The sequence below is a fragment of the Dermacentor silvarum genome, chromosome 1 (assembly GCF_013339745.2).
Source record: "Dermacentor silvarum isolate Dsil-2018 chromosome 1, BIME_Dsil_1.4, whole genome shotgun sequence".
In the NCBI taxonomy this organism is placed as follows: domain Eukaryota; kingdom Metazoa; phylum Arthropoda; class Arachnida; order Ixodida; family Ixodidae; genus Dermacentor; species Dermacentor silvarum.
The window spans coordinates 162,389,637-162,409,353 of NC_051154.1; the positions used below are offsets into that span (position 1 = coordinate 162,389,637).

Here is a 19,717-nt window from a genome sequence, read left to right on the forward strand (position 1 = left end):
TCAGAGCAGATTATTTCAATGAATGCTTGCACCCTATTCATATATAGTAATGACAAAATAGATGTTACTTGATGAGTTTGATGCTGGTCGCTTTTGACCTAGGGTCGATTCATTTGGGGTCTATTTTGTGTGTAGCGTCAGACTATGTCTACCATACTAAGAAAGAGGCGACGTTTTTGCCCGACCTAAGTTGGCGGCAGTGGCTACACAAAGATCCGATGCCGCAGTATGCTTGGGCCCCTTCCTACATTCGTACCAACTGGCTACACGTAAAGAAATGTGCTCACCATCGCGCGCCTTTAAGGGGAAGAAAAACCAGACGCTTACTTTGGAGTGCACCGTCGGGCTCAGCCCTGGTGCTTGATCTAAAAATGTTGACCAGATTATTCAAAATACTCCGTTCGAAAAATAAGTTGCGTTGATCGACCTGCATGATAAGTTAAAGGGATACGGACACAAAAGTTGGCGGGTGGCTTTTTGCGTCGGAACAAAAGTTGAATTGTTGAAAATGACGAATACCACAAGCTGCTTTGAAAAAAAGAACGAGAAACATCTCTTTTTTCTGCGATTTTCTGTTGCACCTTGCCTCCAAGCAGTCGCCGGCAGACGCTGAAATTTGACGTCATAACACCCGCCCACGGCCAAGGTAGGCCACAGCTGTCGCAGTGTTTCCTAGGGTGTCGGTCCCTTGTAGCGCTTGTTCAACCCCTTTCGGCGATCTTCGCACGTGGTCCGGCTGAAACACTATCCCCGTCGGCGCTCCACGCAGGTGGTGCGTCTTACATGAGGCTTCCCGCGGTCGTCGCTCGATACTGACGCGTTCGACGCGGCGGAAGGAAATGCCCAGACATTGCTGTTACAACAGCATCGTCGGTCGTGACACGCCGTCCAACACGTTTCCCAGAGACGAGAAGGTGCGTAAACTTTGGATACTTGCCTATTAGAGAGCTTTACTTGTCCGGTAATCGGGTAAACGCGGGCGTTCGGGTGGAACCGTAAACGTGAGCGGCCTGTATGGTGCTGCCACTTGGTGGCGCAGAGCTCAAACAGGCAAAAACAGCTAATATTTCAGTAATCAAGTGTATTCTACTTCGCTGCTGGTGCAAATCTTCAGCAGCAACACGATTATGCCACTGCCGATAATTTACATCAGGAAATGACCAATAATTATTACATAAGTGTCTGGTTGCAGGGCGAAATCTTCGCGCTACGGTTCTCGAAAACCTGACCGCTGTTCCACGGCCGCCTGCTCTTCTTCGTCGCTTGACGCGGAAGGCTCGTAACCGTAAGCGGTAATATTTCTTGCCAAGTTGGAATGGTCCTCGTCTTCAGACATGTACTCATCGCTGGTACACGCACCGGAACTCGAATCCATGCTCGCGATGGCGGCGTCGGCGCGTCGGCGTCGGACGCCTTCCAACTCCCGCGGGTCGGGCGGCGAGGCGTGCGCTGCCAAAAACGCCAAAAATAAAGCCATCGGCTCAAAAATGAGCTAAGTGACTACTTCTTTTCGGTGTATTCACACACTGAGGACTCATTTTCAGCATTTTCGTAAAATTTTCAGATTTTGTGTCCGTATCCCTTTAAAAAGGGGAAAGCTTCATTGCGGGAATGTCGCAATGTGCGAATATCGTAAATTTTAAATGCTCAGTTGAATATATTATCCGCAATATTCGAATTCGACACCAGAACAATATTCATTTTGTTTAATATTCGCTTTCATACCAATATATTAACCCAATCGAATATCGTATTACTAGCCGTACGGAGCCTTACGCGATTGTTTGCGTTTGATTATATGTACCTTCCGAATGTGAACGATTTAGCGCTACTTAGCTGGGCACATTCCCATTATGGCGAAGTTTAGCGCATATGGTAAGCTCGGCCACCGGACCACCAAGCCGTTTGGAAAAGCCACCCTAGGTGGCAGAGGGTGCGGGTCGGTGAAACAGTGAGGGCGCTACTTAGCGCAACGAAGGGCGATTGCGCAAAAGAGGCCACCTGCAATAAGAATGCTTTGCTACGAAGTACAGATCCAATGGGTAAATCCACTGAAACGACGCCCATCCACACGGCCTCACCATGCAAACGTGCCAGCTGGCAACCGTGCGCTCATCTGGCCACTGAGTGCAGCGCATCGCGCTCCTTGTAACACATTATAATAGAGTATAACGGGCGATCCGTTGCCGTGATACGTGCCTGAGCAGGACCCGGAACTTGAACAGATCCCGTGGGCGATCCGCGATGGTTGTTACCACGGTGTGTACGCGCATCGCGCTATGCTAAACTACGCTATACGGAACATGCAAGTTTGGGTGCATTACAAATCCTCAGTAAGGGTTATAAATTTATAATAACAATTATTTTTTTCCACGCAATGGAAGATGCCCTCCTGTATATTCACACCTGGAGTTATATTCTTTGCAGATGCAGTCCTTCGCTGACACTGAAGGTATGTCTCGCACTGAATGGAAAACAACAGAAATGGCTTGACGTCCGTGCTGTGCTGCAGGAGTACCGCATGCATGTGACGTAAAATGTGGGACAAAGGGATATGTTCCCGCTGTTCTTTTCTAAGCAATGGTCACAGCGAACAATACACCATTACTTTGTTTTGGTTGGGTGCTAGCGCATCTTCTGAATCGTTCATTTGTCATTATTTTTGCGCCACTACTTGCGTTCTTGAACGTATAGCTTGACTACAAATGCGCTTAATGACAACTGGTGCCGCGCCAATTGCCTCTTAGGTAATAATTAGCATTTGATGCTACATATTGATGCACGGGTTGGCGAGATCAGACAGATAATGCTAATCACTCAATTTTACGAATTAACGAGGGTCACACATAAACAAGCTCTTACTGTAATGGCTTACTAGTTCATGATTGTATTGCACTGACGGAAGATTACTAAAGGACGAACATAAAAAAACAAAAACTTCCGTCAGTGTATATTAAGCGCAACACAATCATGAATATGCACCAACTAGCCCCCCGTTCATTGTTTTACTAGGCTTACTAGTCTTTCTTTTTGTGGCAACATAATTGCTATTTTCCAACATGTCAAAGAAACTTGGTAATAAATATATCTGAATATAATTATTCTTATTCGTTCAACATTTGAAGTTAAGTATTCGTGTTCGATTGGTATTTGAAAACTTTTATGTTCACCCATCCTGACTACTTTGTTTTCCGCAAGACAATTGCTTTCACTGAAATGTCATCGACGCTGCATAGAACCTGCTGTTTACAAAAATAAAAATAAAGTACCTTCATCCACGTGTATCTTGCTATCACTTCGCGCATGCAGTTTTCTAATAATCTGATTATTCTACAGGCGAGCGAAGATGATAATTGCACATGATGCATGGGTGGGATAAAATTCAGATAAATGTGTGCCGGCATAGAATTACGGAAAGACCCTTCTGCCACATTTGCCTTAAGTGACTTCAATCGACCCACGTTTTCGAATATAATAATCACGAATAGAGCCCAAATAGACTACATCATGCGTTCCTCGACCAATCGCACAGACCTACTACTGGTGCGCGTGGTGCATTTTTGTAATATTTGTGAGAAGAAAACACCACATTGTTTATTGGTTTTCTTTAGTGACGTAACAAAATTACCAGCTTAGAGTGTACAAAAGTGCTCTGTGTAAAGCATTTACTGCTTCTGAAGATGCCGGGCGCTCGTCGCCACACAGTGTTTCGAGCAGGGGACAAGTCGGTAGTACAATGGACACAGCCACTGAGGAACACACCTGAGAAGCCAGCAGTGTAAATAGGTCTAATAACACCCCTTGTTGTATGATGCTTGCCTGGTGTCTTAAAGGCGTAATTACATTTTACACCCTCAGGGCCACTATTCACAGTGAGTAACATTTTTCCAACCCCTGTTCAACATGTTTTCTAATGGTTGGGCGATGTGATTGCCAACATCTGTCTTGTTAAACATCCTCTGACACAGCACAGCTCTGACAACAAGAACAGCGCGCTGCACATGAACAATGTTGACAAGCTCGGCAACATAAATGAGCGATAGCGTTGTCCATCACCTTCGGCCGTGTGCTTTTCCTGGTGTATGTATATATATATATATATATATATATATATATATATTAAGAGGAAAGGGAACAAAGGAATAAATGGAGCTGGGCAGCCCATATAATGCCTAGGATGGATAACCGGTTGACATAAATATAGTTGACATAAATAAGTTGACACAAATATAGGCTGATGATATATATATATATATATATATATATATATATATATATATATATATTCTATCGTGCACCTTGTGGTGCGCACTGCAATTTGTGGCCAAGGCTTTAGTGCTTTTTCTTATTTCCTTTATCCTCATTCAAGATGGGCGGGGAAGGAGGGAATGACATTTTTTGGATTGTGACCCATTTGTATCATTTATAATTTCTTCCGCTGTACTCATTGCAATATATGCTGTTAAGTAATTAATGACGGTTAAGACAGTCACCTGCTAAGTCACGTCGCAATCTATACACCTATACGCATCCTAGGGCGGCGAGCGGTGCTAGGCTTCATTGTAATAAATACGCCCAACTATTTACCTTAAAAGGACACGTATGCGATGTCAACAATAAAGCAATAAAGTTTCGTGTTGACCATGGCCCCTGAACGTGTTGTCGAACATGTTTTTATGTGAGAGCGTGTTGCCCAACTGCTGGCCAGCAAGTAGTAGTTGGCGCTTGCTGAGAATCACGTTTCCTAACATTTCTTGGTCGTCCTACGTTAGAGGGCTACCCACTGTAGCACTGTGACGATGTCGTTGCGGACAGTGTTTACAGAGGTTTGATACGATGAATATGCTGATAGGTCGACCTCAATCAAAGTTCCGACCAACTACAAAGTATCGTGGAGGTGGAATGGGAGTAAAAAGAGGTAGATGTTGGTGATTAGGACAAAAATGAAGGTTTTAACGACGTTTTTATTCTAGTTGCGAGTGGGTTCCTTTACAGAGACTAACAACGACGCCAACTTCGAGGAAGTTCGGGCCACTCCAATCAACCAGTCTTTCCGGGGAAACAAATGATGTCCTTCTTTGAATTGCTTACGATATTATACCTTTTCCTTATTGACAAGTGAAAAGTAATAGGCGTGACTCACCAATTGCACTTCTAGACGAGCAAGAACACAGTGAACTCTACAGAGCACAAGTTGGGAGATTGCACTGTCGAAGGTTTGTCACTTAATTCTCTGACCACATTTCGGTAATAAACGTCCGTACAATTTTCTTAAATCGTAAAGGTGTCTCTCCTCGGAGTATGTTTGTAAAGAGTCTCGAGTGCAACTTTTTCTTTTGTGGGCGTCTAGCCCGAACTTACGTCAGCGCACTTTCTGCCTCGCCAAAGTCAAACAGCATTTCGCAGGAGGCCTTGAAATTGTGCGCGGATTTGTACTCCGATGAAAGAAAAGACTGCGCCCGAGACACTTCCTCGAGCATAAATTAACCTCACCGCAAGGCGGCGACACTTCCGCGCGCCTCCAAGAGCAGATGAAATGAATCTCTGTTGTGCGCAGTTCTTTTATTTTTTTCCCCCGAAGGACTATCATCCAATGTGTTTCCATTTGCGACACTTCCTACTTTCTCCGAGCCCGTTAGGCAGGGATGGTACGAAGCTTACGTCCTTTTTCCTTGCTTGTAGCATAACTGTACGCTACTAAACTCGTCCACTTCGGCGGTAAGAGATGGGACTTATCGCTGTTCCTTTTTTTACTGTCACAGCAGTAAAGAGCTCGAAATTGCTTTGTCCGGCTGTCCATGCGTCTGTCCCTTCCGTTGCGCCACTGCATCAGCGGTCGTCGTCCTACTACCTCTTCACCCGCAGCCTCGTGATACACTGAGAGGAAAAAAAAAAGAAGAAAAAAAAAAAACCTTACCCAACACTTGGGATGGAACTCACGCCGCTGTGGCCGCTAACCACCGAGCCATTGCATATCACTCACATTGGGCAGCTTTTGCGTGAGTCGTGGCATCCGTGAGGCCGAAACACAGATTGGTGATGTAATTCGAATGCAAAAACGGTCAAATAAGTGTCGCCGTAATGCTCCCTCTGCCGTTGTCTCGCGTCGTCGTCCTACAGTCGTCGTAGTCATGTCATCGTCATTATCGCTGTCATCATTTTTGTTATTATACTGTCGTGCAGTAGCCGTCACGATTTTAGGAGTGTTGTAGTTGTTGGGTAAAGTTTAAGGAATTCGCGGAAAATTGTAGGTCTGCACGAAGAGAATGGTGCTAAGAAGGAGGAAGGGGGGGGGTAGTACTTCTGTCGCAGTAAATGAGTTCAGAGCAAGAAACCTAGCTGAAGTCTGGTAACACACACACACACACACACACACACACACACACACACACACACACACACACACACACACACACACACACACACACACACACACACACACACACACACACACACACACACACACACACACACACATATATATATATATATATATATATATGGAGATTTACTTCTGCAGCTCGTATACAAAGACCAGAGAAATTCTTTTGCTCGGCATCCACTGCACGAATTCTTATTCGATTTGTTGCATTTAAAGAATAAAGTTAATGTCTACCCTTCGGCAGGAGCATATTTCATATTTAGGCCCTCTATTTTGTCACAAAAACTGCCGACAATAGAAAATTTTCGAAAAAGATACATGAAACTGACAAAGTTTACGATTCTATAACTCATAAATAAAAACAATATCAGAATTCTTTAGACTGATTTTGCTCGGACATACAAAGCGAAAAACATTTACATATTATGCACCAGTCCAAAATACAGGAATCCTAAAAGTCCTGTAGAACTTTTGCGGAGCACGCGCACACAACGCTATAATTTAACATCAGCGGTAAACTAATGTCTTATATTTGTCCCATTTAGACAATTTAACACATACAGTTTACGGAATGGGGCTGTTATAGAGGTTATCTTCTTTTTTTAGCTGCACCAAATTAAAAAGATTCCTGTGGCAGTTATCACAATTCTAACCCTTGGTCTAAATTACTCGATGAGGCTGCCATTACTTCTACAAGAAATCAAAGTACGTAATGTGAATAAATAACATAATTACGCTAATTAACTTTTTAATTATTTACTTTATGTAACACATTTCAATCTACGAATTGTAGCCGGTGAGTTCGCAAGGCACTTGGAACGAATACTCAGAACTCCGCCAGTTTCGAGATATTAATTTTCAAAGTGTCCGACGAAATGCGTCGGCGTTCTAGTTACTTTTGTGCTTCAATGCATATAACAGCGTTTTCTTAAAAAGTAAGGGGAACAACAGTGCCTTTTTACCGCAGCTTTGACGGCGCATATCTCGAAACCAGCGCGGTCCTCAGAATTCCTTCCAAGTCGATATGCCTTGCAATCTAACACCTCGTGGTTGCTCAGTGGCTATGATATTGGGCTGCTAAGCACGAGGTCGCGGTATCGAATCCTGGCCACGACGGCCGCATTTCGATGGAGGCGAAAACACCCGTGTACTTAGATTTAGGTACACGTTAAAGAGCCCCAGGTGGTCCAAATTATTCCAGAGTCCACCAATACGGCATGCCTCATCATCAGATCGTGGTTTTGGCACGTAAAACCCTCTAATTTAATTTTTTGCCTTGCCAACTCTCTAGCTACAATTCATAAACTGAAATATGTGCCGTAAAGTAACGTAAATATGTGCCGTTGAATTAAAAATTATTCAACGTAATTGTGTTAATGACTCAATTAAGCACTTTGCTTTCTCGTAGAAGTAATGGCCGCCTAACCGAGTAATTTATAGATTACTCAAGGGTTATCATTGTGCTATTTGCCACAAGCAATTTTTAATAATTTGGTGCAGCTAAAATAAACGCACCTACGCACCCTATATTGACACCCGTGCTCTGTTTATCATTTGTTCATCCTTTTTCCGGGGACCGTTTTTCACCTGCCAATCACTGTTAACGTTACCACTAGGCGCAAGGCGCGCCCGCATGTATCAGCACATTCTCGATTGTTGTCGCTGATTCTATACGTTGCTTATGCTGTAGCCAAACCTTTTGCAATCAGACTGCATGCGCGACACGAACAGTGTTGTACAATCTGGAATGCACGCGAGCAACAGCGATTGGGCTGCAATCTTTCGTCGAGTCATGTATAAATAGCGGAGCGCTATAGACCGGCAGATCCGATTTCGACGATCGACGCACGTGCTCGTCAATGTCGTTCTGCTCGAATGTATAACTTGTTGTTGTGGACGCAGGTTCGTCCCAATAAAAAAGATAGTTTTGCGACTCGCCGTTGTGACATGGTCTAATGCTGCACCGTCACGACAACGTGACAATATTGTGCGGAGTTACGAATTAGGAAACTTTGTGGATCGAAAATTTTTAAATCAATTTGGGCACTTTTTTTCTAAAAAAACTATATACCTACGACACGTGGTGGAGGAGATTAACGCCAACAGATTAAATATCTCTCCATAGGGGCTGCACAGATAAGCGGTACTCCACAAGGGCGGTGTAGAAATAGTAGTCAGAAAAGGTTGTCAAAAAGGGAACACAATCGCTTTGTAATATTTATTTCGCAGATGCATGTCTTACAATTGATTTTTTATGTACTTTTTTCCCTTGTGTTTTGCATTTCATGACACGCTTGTACAGATAGAGAATGTTTTTGTAACGCTCGCTTAAACTGTACGCATGTGGTACGGAAGCTTTTGGGGGGGCCGGACGAAATTAAGCACAGCGACCCATTACTTACATTCCACGAAATAGTTTCTCACTACCAGTTAGAGCGGAGGAGTTTTCCACTACCTCATCCTAAGCTTAGCAGGTCTCATACGTCGACTTTTAGAATGCTCCAAACAGGGTCATTTCCTTCGAGGGGCTTTCTAAGTCGCATCGCCCCAAATATAGAACCGCACTGTCCACATTGTGGTGTGCATTTCTGTACATTGGCTCACATGATCTGGCAATGCCCTGCGTTACGTAGCGCACCATTCAACAAAGAAACGAACTGGGACAATGTCCCTTAAAAGCGGCGTACTCTCAGTCCAACTCCAGGCTGTCCAGAGGGCCTGCGAAAGGGCGGAGGACCATGGTCTTCCTGCCCCTACGTGGACGCGGGCAGCGACTACTACGGACTTCCCACAGGGAGTCCCCATGCACGTAGTTCCTCAGCACCAAATAAAGTTCATGTCTGTCTGTCTGTCTTACAAAAGATTTTTTATGTACTTTATTTCCCCCTGTGTTTAGCATTTTATGACACGTTTGTATAGATAGAGAATGTTTTTGTAACGCTCGCTTAAACTGTACGCTCGCATGTGGCTTGTACTGTTTAGTTTTTTTTCCTCTTTTTTGTACACGTTCCTCAGTCGCTGGGGTCTGTGTTTGGTGATTAGGATATTCGTCCCTTTGGTGGCCGATTTTTTTTAGGTTTTATCATATAATAAACAAACAACAACCACTTTGTTGATTTTCATCAGATATGAGCCAGAAGTATTCAGAAGGCTGTATTTGAAAGCACATGGTGTAGGAATTAGGCCTAGCTGACAGGCCACCTCCTTTCCGGCACCAAGAGTACCTGGTAAAGTTCACCACATCCACGCTGAACAACTGCACCAACTAAGCCCTGAATTGAAAGCCTCCACCGACTGATTTCAAACAAAGTATTGATCTCTATTTCTCTTTCCCCTGAAGCATTCTTCTTTAACTTTTTCATTGCATGATTATATCGAGCAGTTGTTGCACATTGCCTCACTGTTTTTTACAGCGTCCGGGGCTGAGCTGATTTGTGTTTCAGCGCTACATTAGTGACGTGATAAGATAGAGTGCCATAGACTACATCATTCAGATGTTTGTATGGAAAGACACGGTTTGACGATTTGCACTGCATGAAGTAACTTTTCCCGTGCGTGCTTTCAAGAATAATTGTTCCCGGAGCGGCCCCTATAAAGCGGTTGTAACAGCCACATTCATTCTCCTATTACTACGAGAGGCCGGTTTTATCGACACTCGATTTTAATCGCCTTCATGCCTGTGCCAGCGATTCTCAGACAACACAGATACCGGCACATCAGAGAGGCTCAACACGTCAGCAGCTACCACGGCGCTCTCTTCTAGCATCACCGTAGACAGGAAAGCTCATGACGCTTCTTTCTTCTTTTGCCGCGATGGAGGCGCGTCTGCGCTGTGGCATAGTTATGTTCGATTAACTTCTCTGGTCACATCGTACTTCAACATCATCCAAGAATGTCGTGACTTGAGATTAATTAAGCCCATTTATCGAATACGATATAAGAACATAGTAAAAAAGAAGGCTCCTATATTGGATCACTACAAGCGAGAACCACCACCTGTCGTCATGCTCGATAATTTTGACAGGATTATCACTTTTCAAAAAATGCCAGTACTTGGCTTGTTATACTGCCAATTAATTACCTACATGGCAAACACAACAACGAAAGCCTCGCCTCTCACAAGAAGCTGCATACAACACAAGCAGTAGGTGCCAACAGTAGTGCCTCTGTCTTTTGCTTTCTTACTCGCCCTTAATTCTGTCAAGGTGTAATAGACATCTCCAAGAGCTTTAGCAGTAAAAATTCCAGTGGCAAGCACAGACGCTGTCAAGGACTGTAACTGCGCCCCGTGCTTGTTTAAACGAACGGGGGGCACATTTGTATCTATTCGAACACTGTGCCGCGGCAGCCGAGCTGTCAATGTTTTACTTCTGGTCACCATCACTGTTTCATTCTTGACAAAATTCAACCCGACCATGAAAGCTTAATACTTGAGAGCCTAGATTTCAAGCGACCATGCACATGATGTAGCTTTTGTGTATAGCTGACAGCTTTTTTTTCTAATGAAGTCACTTAAAAATTTATTATCTCACTGCTTCCTTCACTTCTGATCTTCAGCCAGCTACTCACTAATTACATTATTCAGCACAAGATGCTACTAGACAATTGAAATACTCTATCTGGCCAGCCCTTGCAGTATCTCAGACAAAAATCGCCCGGAAGAATAGATGTCTCCTGCGTATAACAAGCTGCAGGCGCCTCCCATTTCAACCCGGCACTTCAGTGATTTTCGAAGTGCTCCAGCGCACCATAACCTGCAGGAACACATATTTACAAGCTATAAATTGTGAAAGCACACCTTTATCAGACGAAAAATACAGCAATTGTGTTAGGCCAGACCGTCACTGGACGTAAACTAAACGGTGTTGTAAAGTCTCTAGAAGGCGTTGGCAAAAAATACATGCAATTAGGAGAGCAGAGGCTACTTATGATGAAAATAATTTCCTTAGGCCAGATCATCAGACAACGCGATGTAAACGGTACTATAGACTGTGTTGAAGGCACGTTTTAAGTATAGAAGAGTACACTTGGGGAAATTAATAAAGCATAAATGCTGTTAAAGAAAAACATTAACTACATCAACGGGGGAGTTTAACCATGGTTCGTACTTCCTCTAGGCCAAGGAGGCAAGCAGCGAGGCAACATTTTACGATATTGGAGCACTTGGTCGTGTAGGTGACTGTAACGCGCTAATACGAGTACATCACATTTCTGAATCAGCTTATCCCCGAGAGAGAGGGTCCTCTGGGATGCCAATGTCACGCCATGCTATAGTCGTTGTTGAGCTATTGTCATTGTTATCATCGCTGTCTCACTGCATCCCCAGTTCAGAGGTCACGGCATGACAGCTGTTTGTAAAACGTTAGCTGTTTTCTGTCTGTGTCATGTAGCCAGAAAGCTTAGACAGATCTTCCTATTCACTCTTTTTATCACGTTTTTTTTTTTACCACAGGAGGTTTTTTTTTCGAGGTCTTCCACAGACTTCCGTGTTACGGAAACGGCGTCATAGACTGACATGGCTCAACACAGCAATGCACACATTCCGGGTGTTCGGAGTAAATTTAACAGTTTGTATATTCGATAGAAATATGCATTGTCAATATACTGCTTTAATTTACATATAATAATTATTTTTTAGTTCTGATCAAGCCATAAAATCAAACCGGACTGCAATAGACACGAGGAGGAAAGCTACCAAAACATTATAAAAGAGTTACCTGCGTAATAATGATTTGTACCGGGCGGCCAAATTGCGATATCCGAGCAGCTACAAGATAGCTGCTCAATACACAATAAATGTTGTTGAAGCAATACGGCATGAAGTTCAGAGGTGCAATACAGACTATAAAGCCATGGCTGAAGATGATGTTCTATGCTCCGCATGTTATGAAAACCAGATTTCTCCAAAGTGTGATGGTGATTGTGTCTCCAGTGAGGGTAATGAGATGCCCACACGTCTTTCCACAGAAACTCAGGCTCAGTTCGAATGGGCATGGGGAGCTGCTGTACAGTGCTGTGAAGCCTTAGGTGAAAAGGATGGCTGGTGGCCGACCCTACGCGTGACAGCAAGATTCTGCTCCCTATAATACCACTCGGAAAACTTAGAAATGGTTGTCCGAGAATTTTTACGATTACACCGGTCCCAACGTCTGGCCCTCTAACTACACTGGTTACAATCCTATTAATTATTATGTGTGTGGCGTGATTGAGCAGGTAGCCAACAGAAATGGCAGTAACACAAAAGCCCAGATGATCGACGAGGTTCGGGAGGCTTTTGCGGCTCTCCCTCGGGACACTGTGAATGTCGCATGTGGCAGATTGCGGAGCCACCTCAAGGCAGTTGTGGATGCTAATGGTGGCTTCTTTGAGTGATGTCACTTTGACGTCTTACAGATTTATGTCCCTTTTCCAGGTGTCCAATAAAATTAGTTTTGCTGAAGCCATGGCTTCTTTTCGTCTCTCACCGGCAAGTGTCAAATTGACCCCGAATACCCTGTATAATGAGTCGGCGTATGCGTACGACCACCGCCGATGTGCCGGTCGCCGGCTCCGTTCTGCAACAAAACAAACACTCCCAAGCCTTGATAAACGTCCTCACTGCCACAAATACACGCCTTCAAACGCATAAGTTCTTGAATATAACCGAATTGATTTATTTGGCTCGTTCTTCCGTTTCAAAGCGAATAAATTTCTTCGGGCTCCTTCGCCAGTTTTCGTACTCGGAGTTTCTTCACTAAGGGCATGTGCTATAGCTCAGCCGAGTTTCTGGGCGCCTTCATCGCCGAACGCCAACTAGCGCTTTGAGACGCACGTGCTGTGGCGCGAGAGATTTGGGAGCCTGAAAGTTTAGGTGATGCGGTGAAGAGCTCAGGAAGGACAGCGGTCCGACAGCCCTCCTCTTCTCTCACCGCCCTCTATACTAGAGCACTGCACGGGCCGATTTTTGCGGCCCGGGCCCGGCCCGGGCCCGTTTTTACATTGGGCGGCCCGCCCGAGCCCGATCAAAACATTTATGGCGAGACCCGGGCCCGGCCCGGGCCCGGAAATATTCTACGTTACCCGCCCGGCCCGGCCCGCCACCCCTTTACCTTAAGCCCGAGCCCGGCCCGAGCCCGACTCGAAACCGGCCCGAACCCGGCCCGAGACCGAAAAATACATGTTTTTCAGAGTTGAGAAGCCCGAGAATAACTCGCAGAAAGCCCGAGCCCGGCCCGGGCCCGCGTCAAAAAACCCGAGCCCGGCCCGGGCCCGGGTCAAAAAGCACACGCCGTGCCCGAGCCCGGCCCGAGCCCGTGAAAAAACTCCTCTACCCGGCCCGGCCCGGCCCGTGCCCGGGCTTTCGGGTAAGCCCGAGCCCGTGCAGTGCTCTACTCTATACCTCTGCGGGAGAGGGCTCCGACGGTAGCATGGCAGTCGCCTTCGACGCCGGCGCTCGCGTTTCCCGAGACGGCACGCATATATGACAAATTGGTCAACCTAAATTTGGGGGTGGGCCAACTTAATATTTGGGGTGGGCCAACGGGGAATAAAAGAAATAAACTAGGATATACGTAGGCCAAGAAAAGTGCTAGCCGAGCCAAAGAATGCTACGCATTAGGAGACAACTGTGCGAATTTCTGCAAAATTTTTCGGTGACTACATTCATTGTTACTATGGCGCTCAGCGGCCGCAGCTTTTCCGTTAACCTATTTTGGTTGAGAAATCAAATAGTCCGAAATATTTTTTGCTTGCTTCCTTCAATAAAGAAAATATATTTGATTGTACCTGTGCGGTTTTTAACTGATTTATTTTGTTGTTATTATTGCGCATTCTTTTTGTATGCAGTGCAGGCACGTGACACATAAAAAAGACGCACGCACGTCTTACCGAGTCTCAGGAATGTGCCTTGCTCGTCAAAGGGTTGTCGCTTTCCCTGGAACGAGAAGAGCATTTCCAGCGCTGCTGCGCAGACCTGTTCAGCATGGTCTTCTCGTCGTTCAGGCGCACCGCTCACGAGCATGTAAACTTGGCCAACAGTTTCCACCTGTGAAAGATCGGTTAGAGTCCTGAGCAGACAGCACAGCACATTCTTATGGCCTAACAGTTATGCCATGGTGACTACGCCGCTTATCGACGAAGTACAGAAGCTAAGCAGCATTTAACGTGCTATAGTCAGAATTTTGGAGGGAGACCACGTGGAAACGCCGAACGTTGATGCACTGATTAACTTGTAAAGGCTGGATAAAGGTGCGCATTAAATATCTGGTACCTCATAGATTTCGTAGGCAGTGAGAAGTGCATCGTCATGCTAAGTAGTGATATAGAACGACCATGGGCATTCAGTTTGCTCAGTTGCTGTGCAAAGAACTTAGAGAAATGCTGCACTGCACTGTTTCACTAGCGGGAACAAGAGGATAACGAAGGCGCCAAAATTGTCTTTGTTCGTGCAGCGAAACTGTCTTTATCAAGTCCTTGACAAATACAGGCCCTCTTGTTGAATATGTACGAAACGTAATTGTAATAACGTTTTTGCAAATATTTCCACCATTACTGCAATTCTTTATCTTTTACCTCCTTCGGCATTCAAGGTAGACGCACCTTGAAGACGTGGTAGCGATCCGTGATCAAGTCGAAGAGAGAAAATGTTGCGTTCACCCAGCTGACGACTTGCATGGGACTCAGATGTCGGCACGCCATAGGAAAGTTGACCAGCTCACTGAACAGTACCGTCACGCTGTCGAACGTCTGTGTAATGGTAGGCACAAAAGTAAAATGCATTATTGATTAAAGCGTTTGTCACATGCAGCTGCAAAGAGGTGCGAATTAATGATGCGGTGTTCAGGCGAATACTGGTTAGTCAGGAGGATGTGCCTGGTCGAAGACATAGAATGAAATCGCGATATTCTCAATCGTACCAAATTTTGTATTTATAATTTTTAATCAATAAATTTTCCTCGCGTATTCGCGACGCATAGCTCATAAGTCAGAGTCACCAATGTTCACCTTACTATGGGCATTGCTGCACCGAAAAAAAAAAATGAAATGAAGCACAGAGGCCGATAATAGCATACATTGCTTCGAAGGTTTCGCTGCACTTCATCATGCAAGAAGGAAGGAATCATCCAAAATTACGTTAAAACCCAAAAGCGACCTGTAATTCCTGATAGTTGCCTGCTGTAATAAGCGCGCAAAAGATGGAGTGCTAAAGATGGAGCGCGAAGAAGAGTATACTAAAGAAAATTTAAGATTTAAGGACACTTCCTGAAACATATCGCTGCTGCCAGAAGTCATCAGTATTTGACGAAAAGCTCTGAGCTGTGTAAAATGAACGCCCCGTGAACACGACCTTCTTCAGTTATTAACCTTCACGGGCAAAAAACGAAAAAGGAAGCGCATTCAAAAGCAGAAGGGTCTGAGTATGTTACTCAAGCGGAGGAAACCATCGCAGCACGGAGAGGTCGCTGCAAGAGAGTCGTGGCCTAATTACATTTGCTAAAAGACATACATGTATTTGCCGCGAAGCGGACAGTTATAAAAAAGAAGATACAATGACGAGGACACGGGTGGCACTTCCAACTGATTTATCTAGGGCGCCGTATAAAGAAACAAGCCAGGGAACATGACCTAAAGAAAAACGGAGTGGTTCAATTGCGGAGTTGCCAAACATTTGCCCACGCACTGCAAGGCCTGTATGTGTGAACGACGTTTCGGTGAGGTAAATATTCTCGGCGGAAGCAAGAATCAGACCGCACGTCATTAATGGAAGCGTACTATATATAAAAACGAAGAACACTAGATGTGTAAGTGACACATCGCTTTGTTTATATCAGTCGGAGACGACATTGTTCCAGCGCTGGTTGTGTCAAGTATTGTGATTAGCCTGTGAATGCGCGTTTCTGCACACGTATTTATGGATCTGCACCCTATATAAATCTGTTGCGAGTGCCGCCCGTGCCATGGTCAATGTCGTCCTTTTTGTGCGGGTCCTATATGCGGCAAGTATGTCTTTCACCAAGAGATCGGTAACACGTTGAAAGGCGCCTTTGGTGTGGAGGGCAACCAATGCCTCGCAGCCGCCGGTCATTCTCGGGAAGCTGCACACATAGTGTGTTTCAGTTGTCAGCGTCAGCTAAAAAGGCAGCTAAGCGGACAGTCTTAAGTCTCATTCAATCCTGGCGAAGCCGGCAAAGAAGATAACTTCGTGAAGACAAAATCGAAGTGAAGAAAGACGCAGTCTACTTTGCTGTCCAAACAGATGGCGGCTGAGCAGCCTGCCTGAAAGCCCAGCTGAAACTTGGCCTGCGCACAAGAAAGCGTAGTCATGCTATCGTTTGGATTTTTTTTTAGCAAGCTACGCTTTATTCTTAGGTTAGAATACGCAAGGTGTTAAACTATAGCAACGACATTTCTACTTACTTTTCTGTTTTCTTTTATTATTATTGTCGACGCAAGATGGCGTCAAGTCTCAGAGACGCGTTCCTAAAACCGCCGAGTTTCCTACAATAATTACTCGAGGGAACTCAGCCACCATGGGAATGGTGGGTTGTACATGGATTTGTCTGATCTTCGTTCTTGTGGCTTTGTTTATTACGCTTTATTTCCCTTCATTGTCCTAAATTTCAGAGCAATATTTACTTTTTTAAGTGCAGAAGACTGTGAACACGCACGATCGCTACTAATTGGAGCGGTTCAGCCTGTCGAGGTGACCAAATCGAAACGCGTCAAGCGTCTCAATGCGCTTGCTTGCCCGCGAAAAAATCACAAGGGCGTTCTATGCTGCTTGTGGATGCATGCGTTCATGGCTTAATGGTTTCTATATCGGGCTTCTGTACTAGAGGTCCTGTGTTCGAATCCTTCCCATCGGACAATCTTAATAACGTTTATTTGACTATTTATTACACAGTAATTTGTTGAAAATGACCAGTTTACAGATTCACTAAGCCACTTGATGAAGGACGAAGTTCAGGCATATTCACGTACTACCCATCATTTCCATGTTGGCTAAACCGCCCCGCCTGCAGCTACCGTAGACACTAGCGTGACAAGTTCCCTCTAGTAATTATTAACGCGATAGCGTTAAGGGCCCCATGTTGCAGAAAATCCGGCGTCGGCGTGCGATGTCGGTGGGTGGCGGAGAAAATCATCGCCAACCACGCAGGCCCTCCGAATATATTTAGGTACATGTATATGCCACGCCTTGCTATATAGCATGCGGTATATGCGGGTTATATTGCCACACCATTCTATCATTATAGTTGCTCATACCTTGCCTTGCATACTTGGCAAAGCTATTCCTCGGAATTTTGAGAATGACAATCCCCAAACAAATGTCATGAAACAAATACCCACAGCGCGTGCCTTTTATGTTAAATCTTCTCAGACTGAAATATTACAAGTACGAAATAAAAACGAAAATTATGCAATATTTTTGGCGCGGCTGTGCAATATCTCCGGGATCGCCCCACGCAAAAGGCCGCGTTTGTACCAGAAAGGTCGCCTTCGTGCATAGCGTTCGCCGCCAGTGTTTCCCGGTAACCATTACGGTTGCCTAAGCTGCAGTTGACGGGAAGCGTGAGAAGCAGTCAGGGATCTTTGAATGCTATCGCGCTCCACTCTTAAAAGTCAAGCTTAAACGTCCTCCAATTTTTGTATGAAACTCTATGCCTAAAACGTTCTATTACTTGATTAACTTGGCCTCGAAGCATTCTTTGTAGCCTTCGTAGGCTGTCTACAATGTTGGTGAGAATTGGAACAGAGTGAGATTGAACAGCATATTTAAATGATGCCTCTAGGTCTATTTGGAAAAGTGGGTACAAGAATTGGTACACATGTAGTCTCGGGATGGAGGCGCGTTGTACTGTGTATACACGCACCTCGCATGTGTCGACGGGATGGGCTCCGCGGCGCAGCCGGTCGGCCACAGACTTTGGTATCATGGAGTAGAGCAACTCGTCGCCCCTCTGGCGCCATGCCTCCAGCCTCACCAGGTTCTCCTCGAGCGTCTGACTCTTGCGCTCTTGCTGCGCTCACCGCCCCCCATTGCGCTCATTTTAGTAAAAACACACTCGCGGATACGACACACGTGGATCACTCAGTGAATCGAAACAGCAGCATCACTAAAGCGGAGCGGCACTTCCACGGCTATGCGCCTGGTCCTCCTCTAATGTTCCTATAGTAAGCGTTTACTGGTCAGTAATATTGCGACGAAATAATAAATACAGGAGCAACGAGGCAATCCGCAGTTACCGACCAGCTCCTGCCAAGTAGATAGGGACCTAATCAATATTCACAATGCAACCGCTCTGTTTATATTATTATTATTATTATTATTATTATTATTATTATTATTATTATTATTATTATTATTATTATTATTATTATTATTATTATTATTATTATTTACAGAGGTGGCTATTACAAGTTTCAACTTTCGTGCGCACATGCATCTTTAGGCCGCGGCACGAAAATTACTACGCTAAATATATTCCGTAGTGCACTGACAGAAGCTATAAAGACTTTCAGCAAGGTCAATATACCTGGTAGCGAAGCTTCCATAGAAGCCCATACGTTCAAAACATGGCGGTCCATGGGCCGCTCACGGGACTTAGCGCCATCGGTGTGACGAGGGAACACTTCCAGCGGGGGGGGGGGGGGGGGGGGGGGGGGGGGGGGCGATAATGTGACGCCAACTCCGTTAAAAACAGTAGTGACGTCCTTTTTGTTCACATAAGCGCGAAATTTGTTTTGATGGCCTGCCATTAGAGCTGTATTTTCAAATCCCCGCAATTCGACTCGATGGGCGTTACGAGCTTACAGCGCGGAAAGCGATGCGGCAAAGGGTCAGCCGTATACGGGTGACTAATCGCGCGCCCGCACGAACATGATTTCTTTGAAGGGCGACGAGAACTTTGGGTGTAGAGTGCTGGTCGCATCGTCGCATGCCAAGCCCGTGGGCCAGCGCAGCCGCAAGAGAAGAGCTAAAGTAAACAGTCATCTGGGAGTCGTAACTCACCACTTTTGACAGAACACGTTAAAGAACGTTGAAACCACCCGCGTCACCAGAATTCAGACAATCGCTGACAAGCAGCAAAACACCACAACGCGTGACGGGGGCGCATTGTAGCAGATGAACTCTACAAGCACGCCTTTCTGCACTCCGAGAGCTGTATTGCATTGGAAGTGATAGTGGCGTCAACGCCTCCCCTCCCTTTTATAGTAGGCTCATAAAAAGGGGTATTTATTGTTAATGATAGAGTAAAATGGACTTGTCTTTGCCTACCTCGCCACGCGTATATAAAGTTCATTCGAAATTTTATTGTCGTTCAATGAATCACACCATTTCTCACCTAAATCGAA

At 45.2% G+C, this 19,717-nt stretch overlaps 1 protein-coding gene across 3 annotated transcripts in view; it reads right to left on the minus strand.

The window, feature by feature from the left end:
* LOC119436320 (soluble guanylate cyclase 88E) overlaps positions 1–19,717 on the minus strand; it is a 57,887-nt gene that overhangs the window by 21,546 nt on the left and 16,624 nt on the right. For all 3 annotated transcript variants that reach the window (XR_007463789.1, XM_049656981.1, XM_037703138.2), the window contains 3 exons: positions 18,235–18,381; positions 14,960–15,106; positions 14,249–14,405 (listed from right to left, as the gene is read on the minus strand). Coding sequence is in view for 2 of the 3 variants with exons in the window: in XM_049656981.1 (XP_049512938.1) it covers positions 14,249–14,405; positions 14,960–15,106; positions 18,235–18,381 (451 nt within the window). In the remaining variant the exon portion in view is untranslated. The remainder of the gene's footprint in view (positions 1–14,248; positions 14,406–14,959; positions 15,107–18,234; positions 18,382–19,717) is intronic.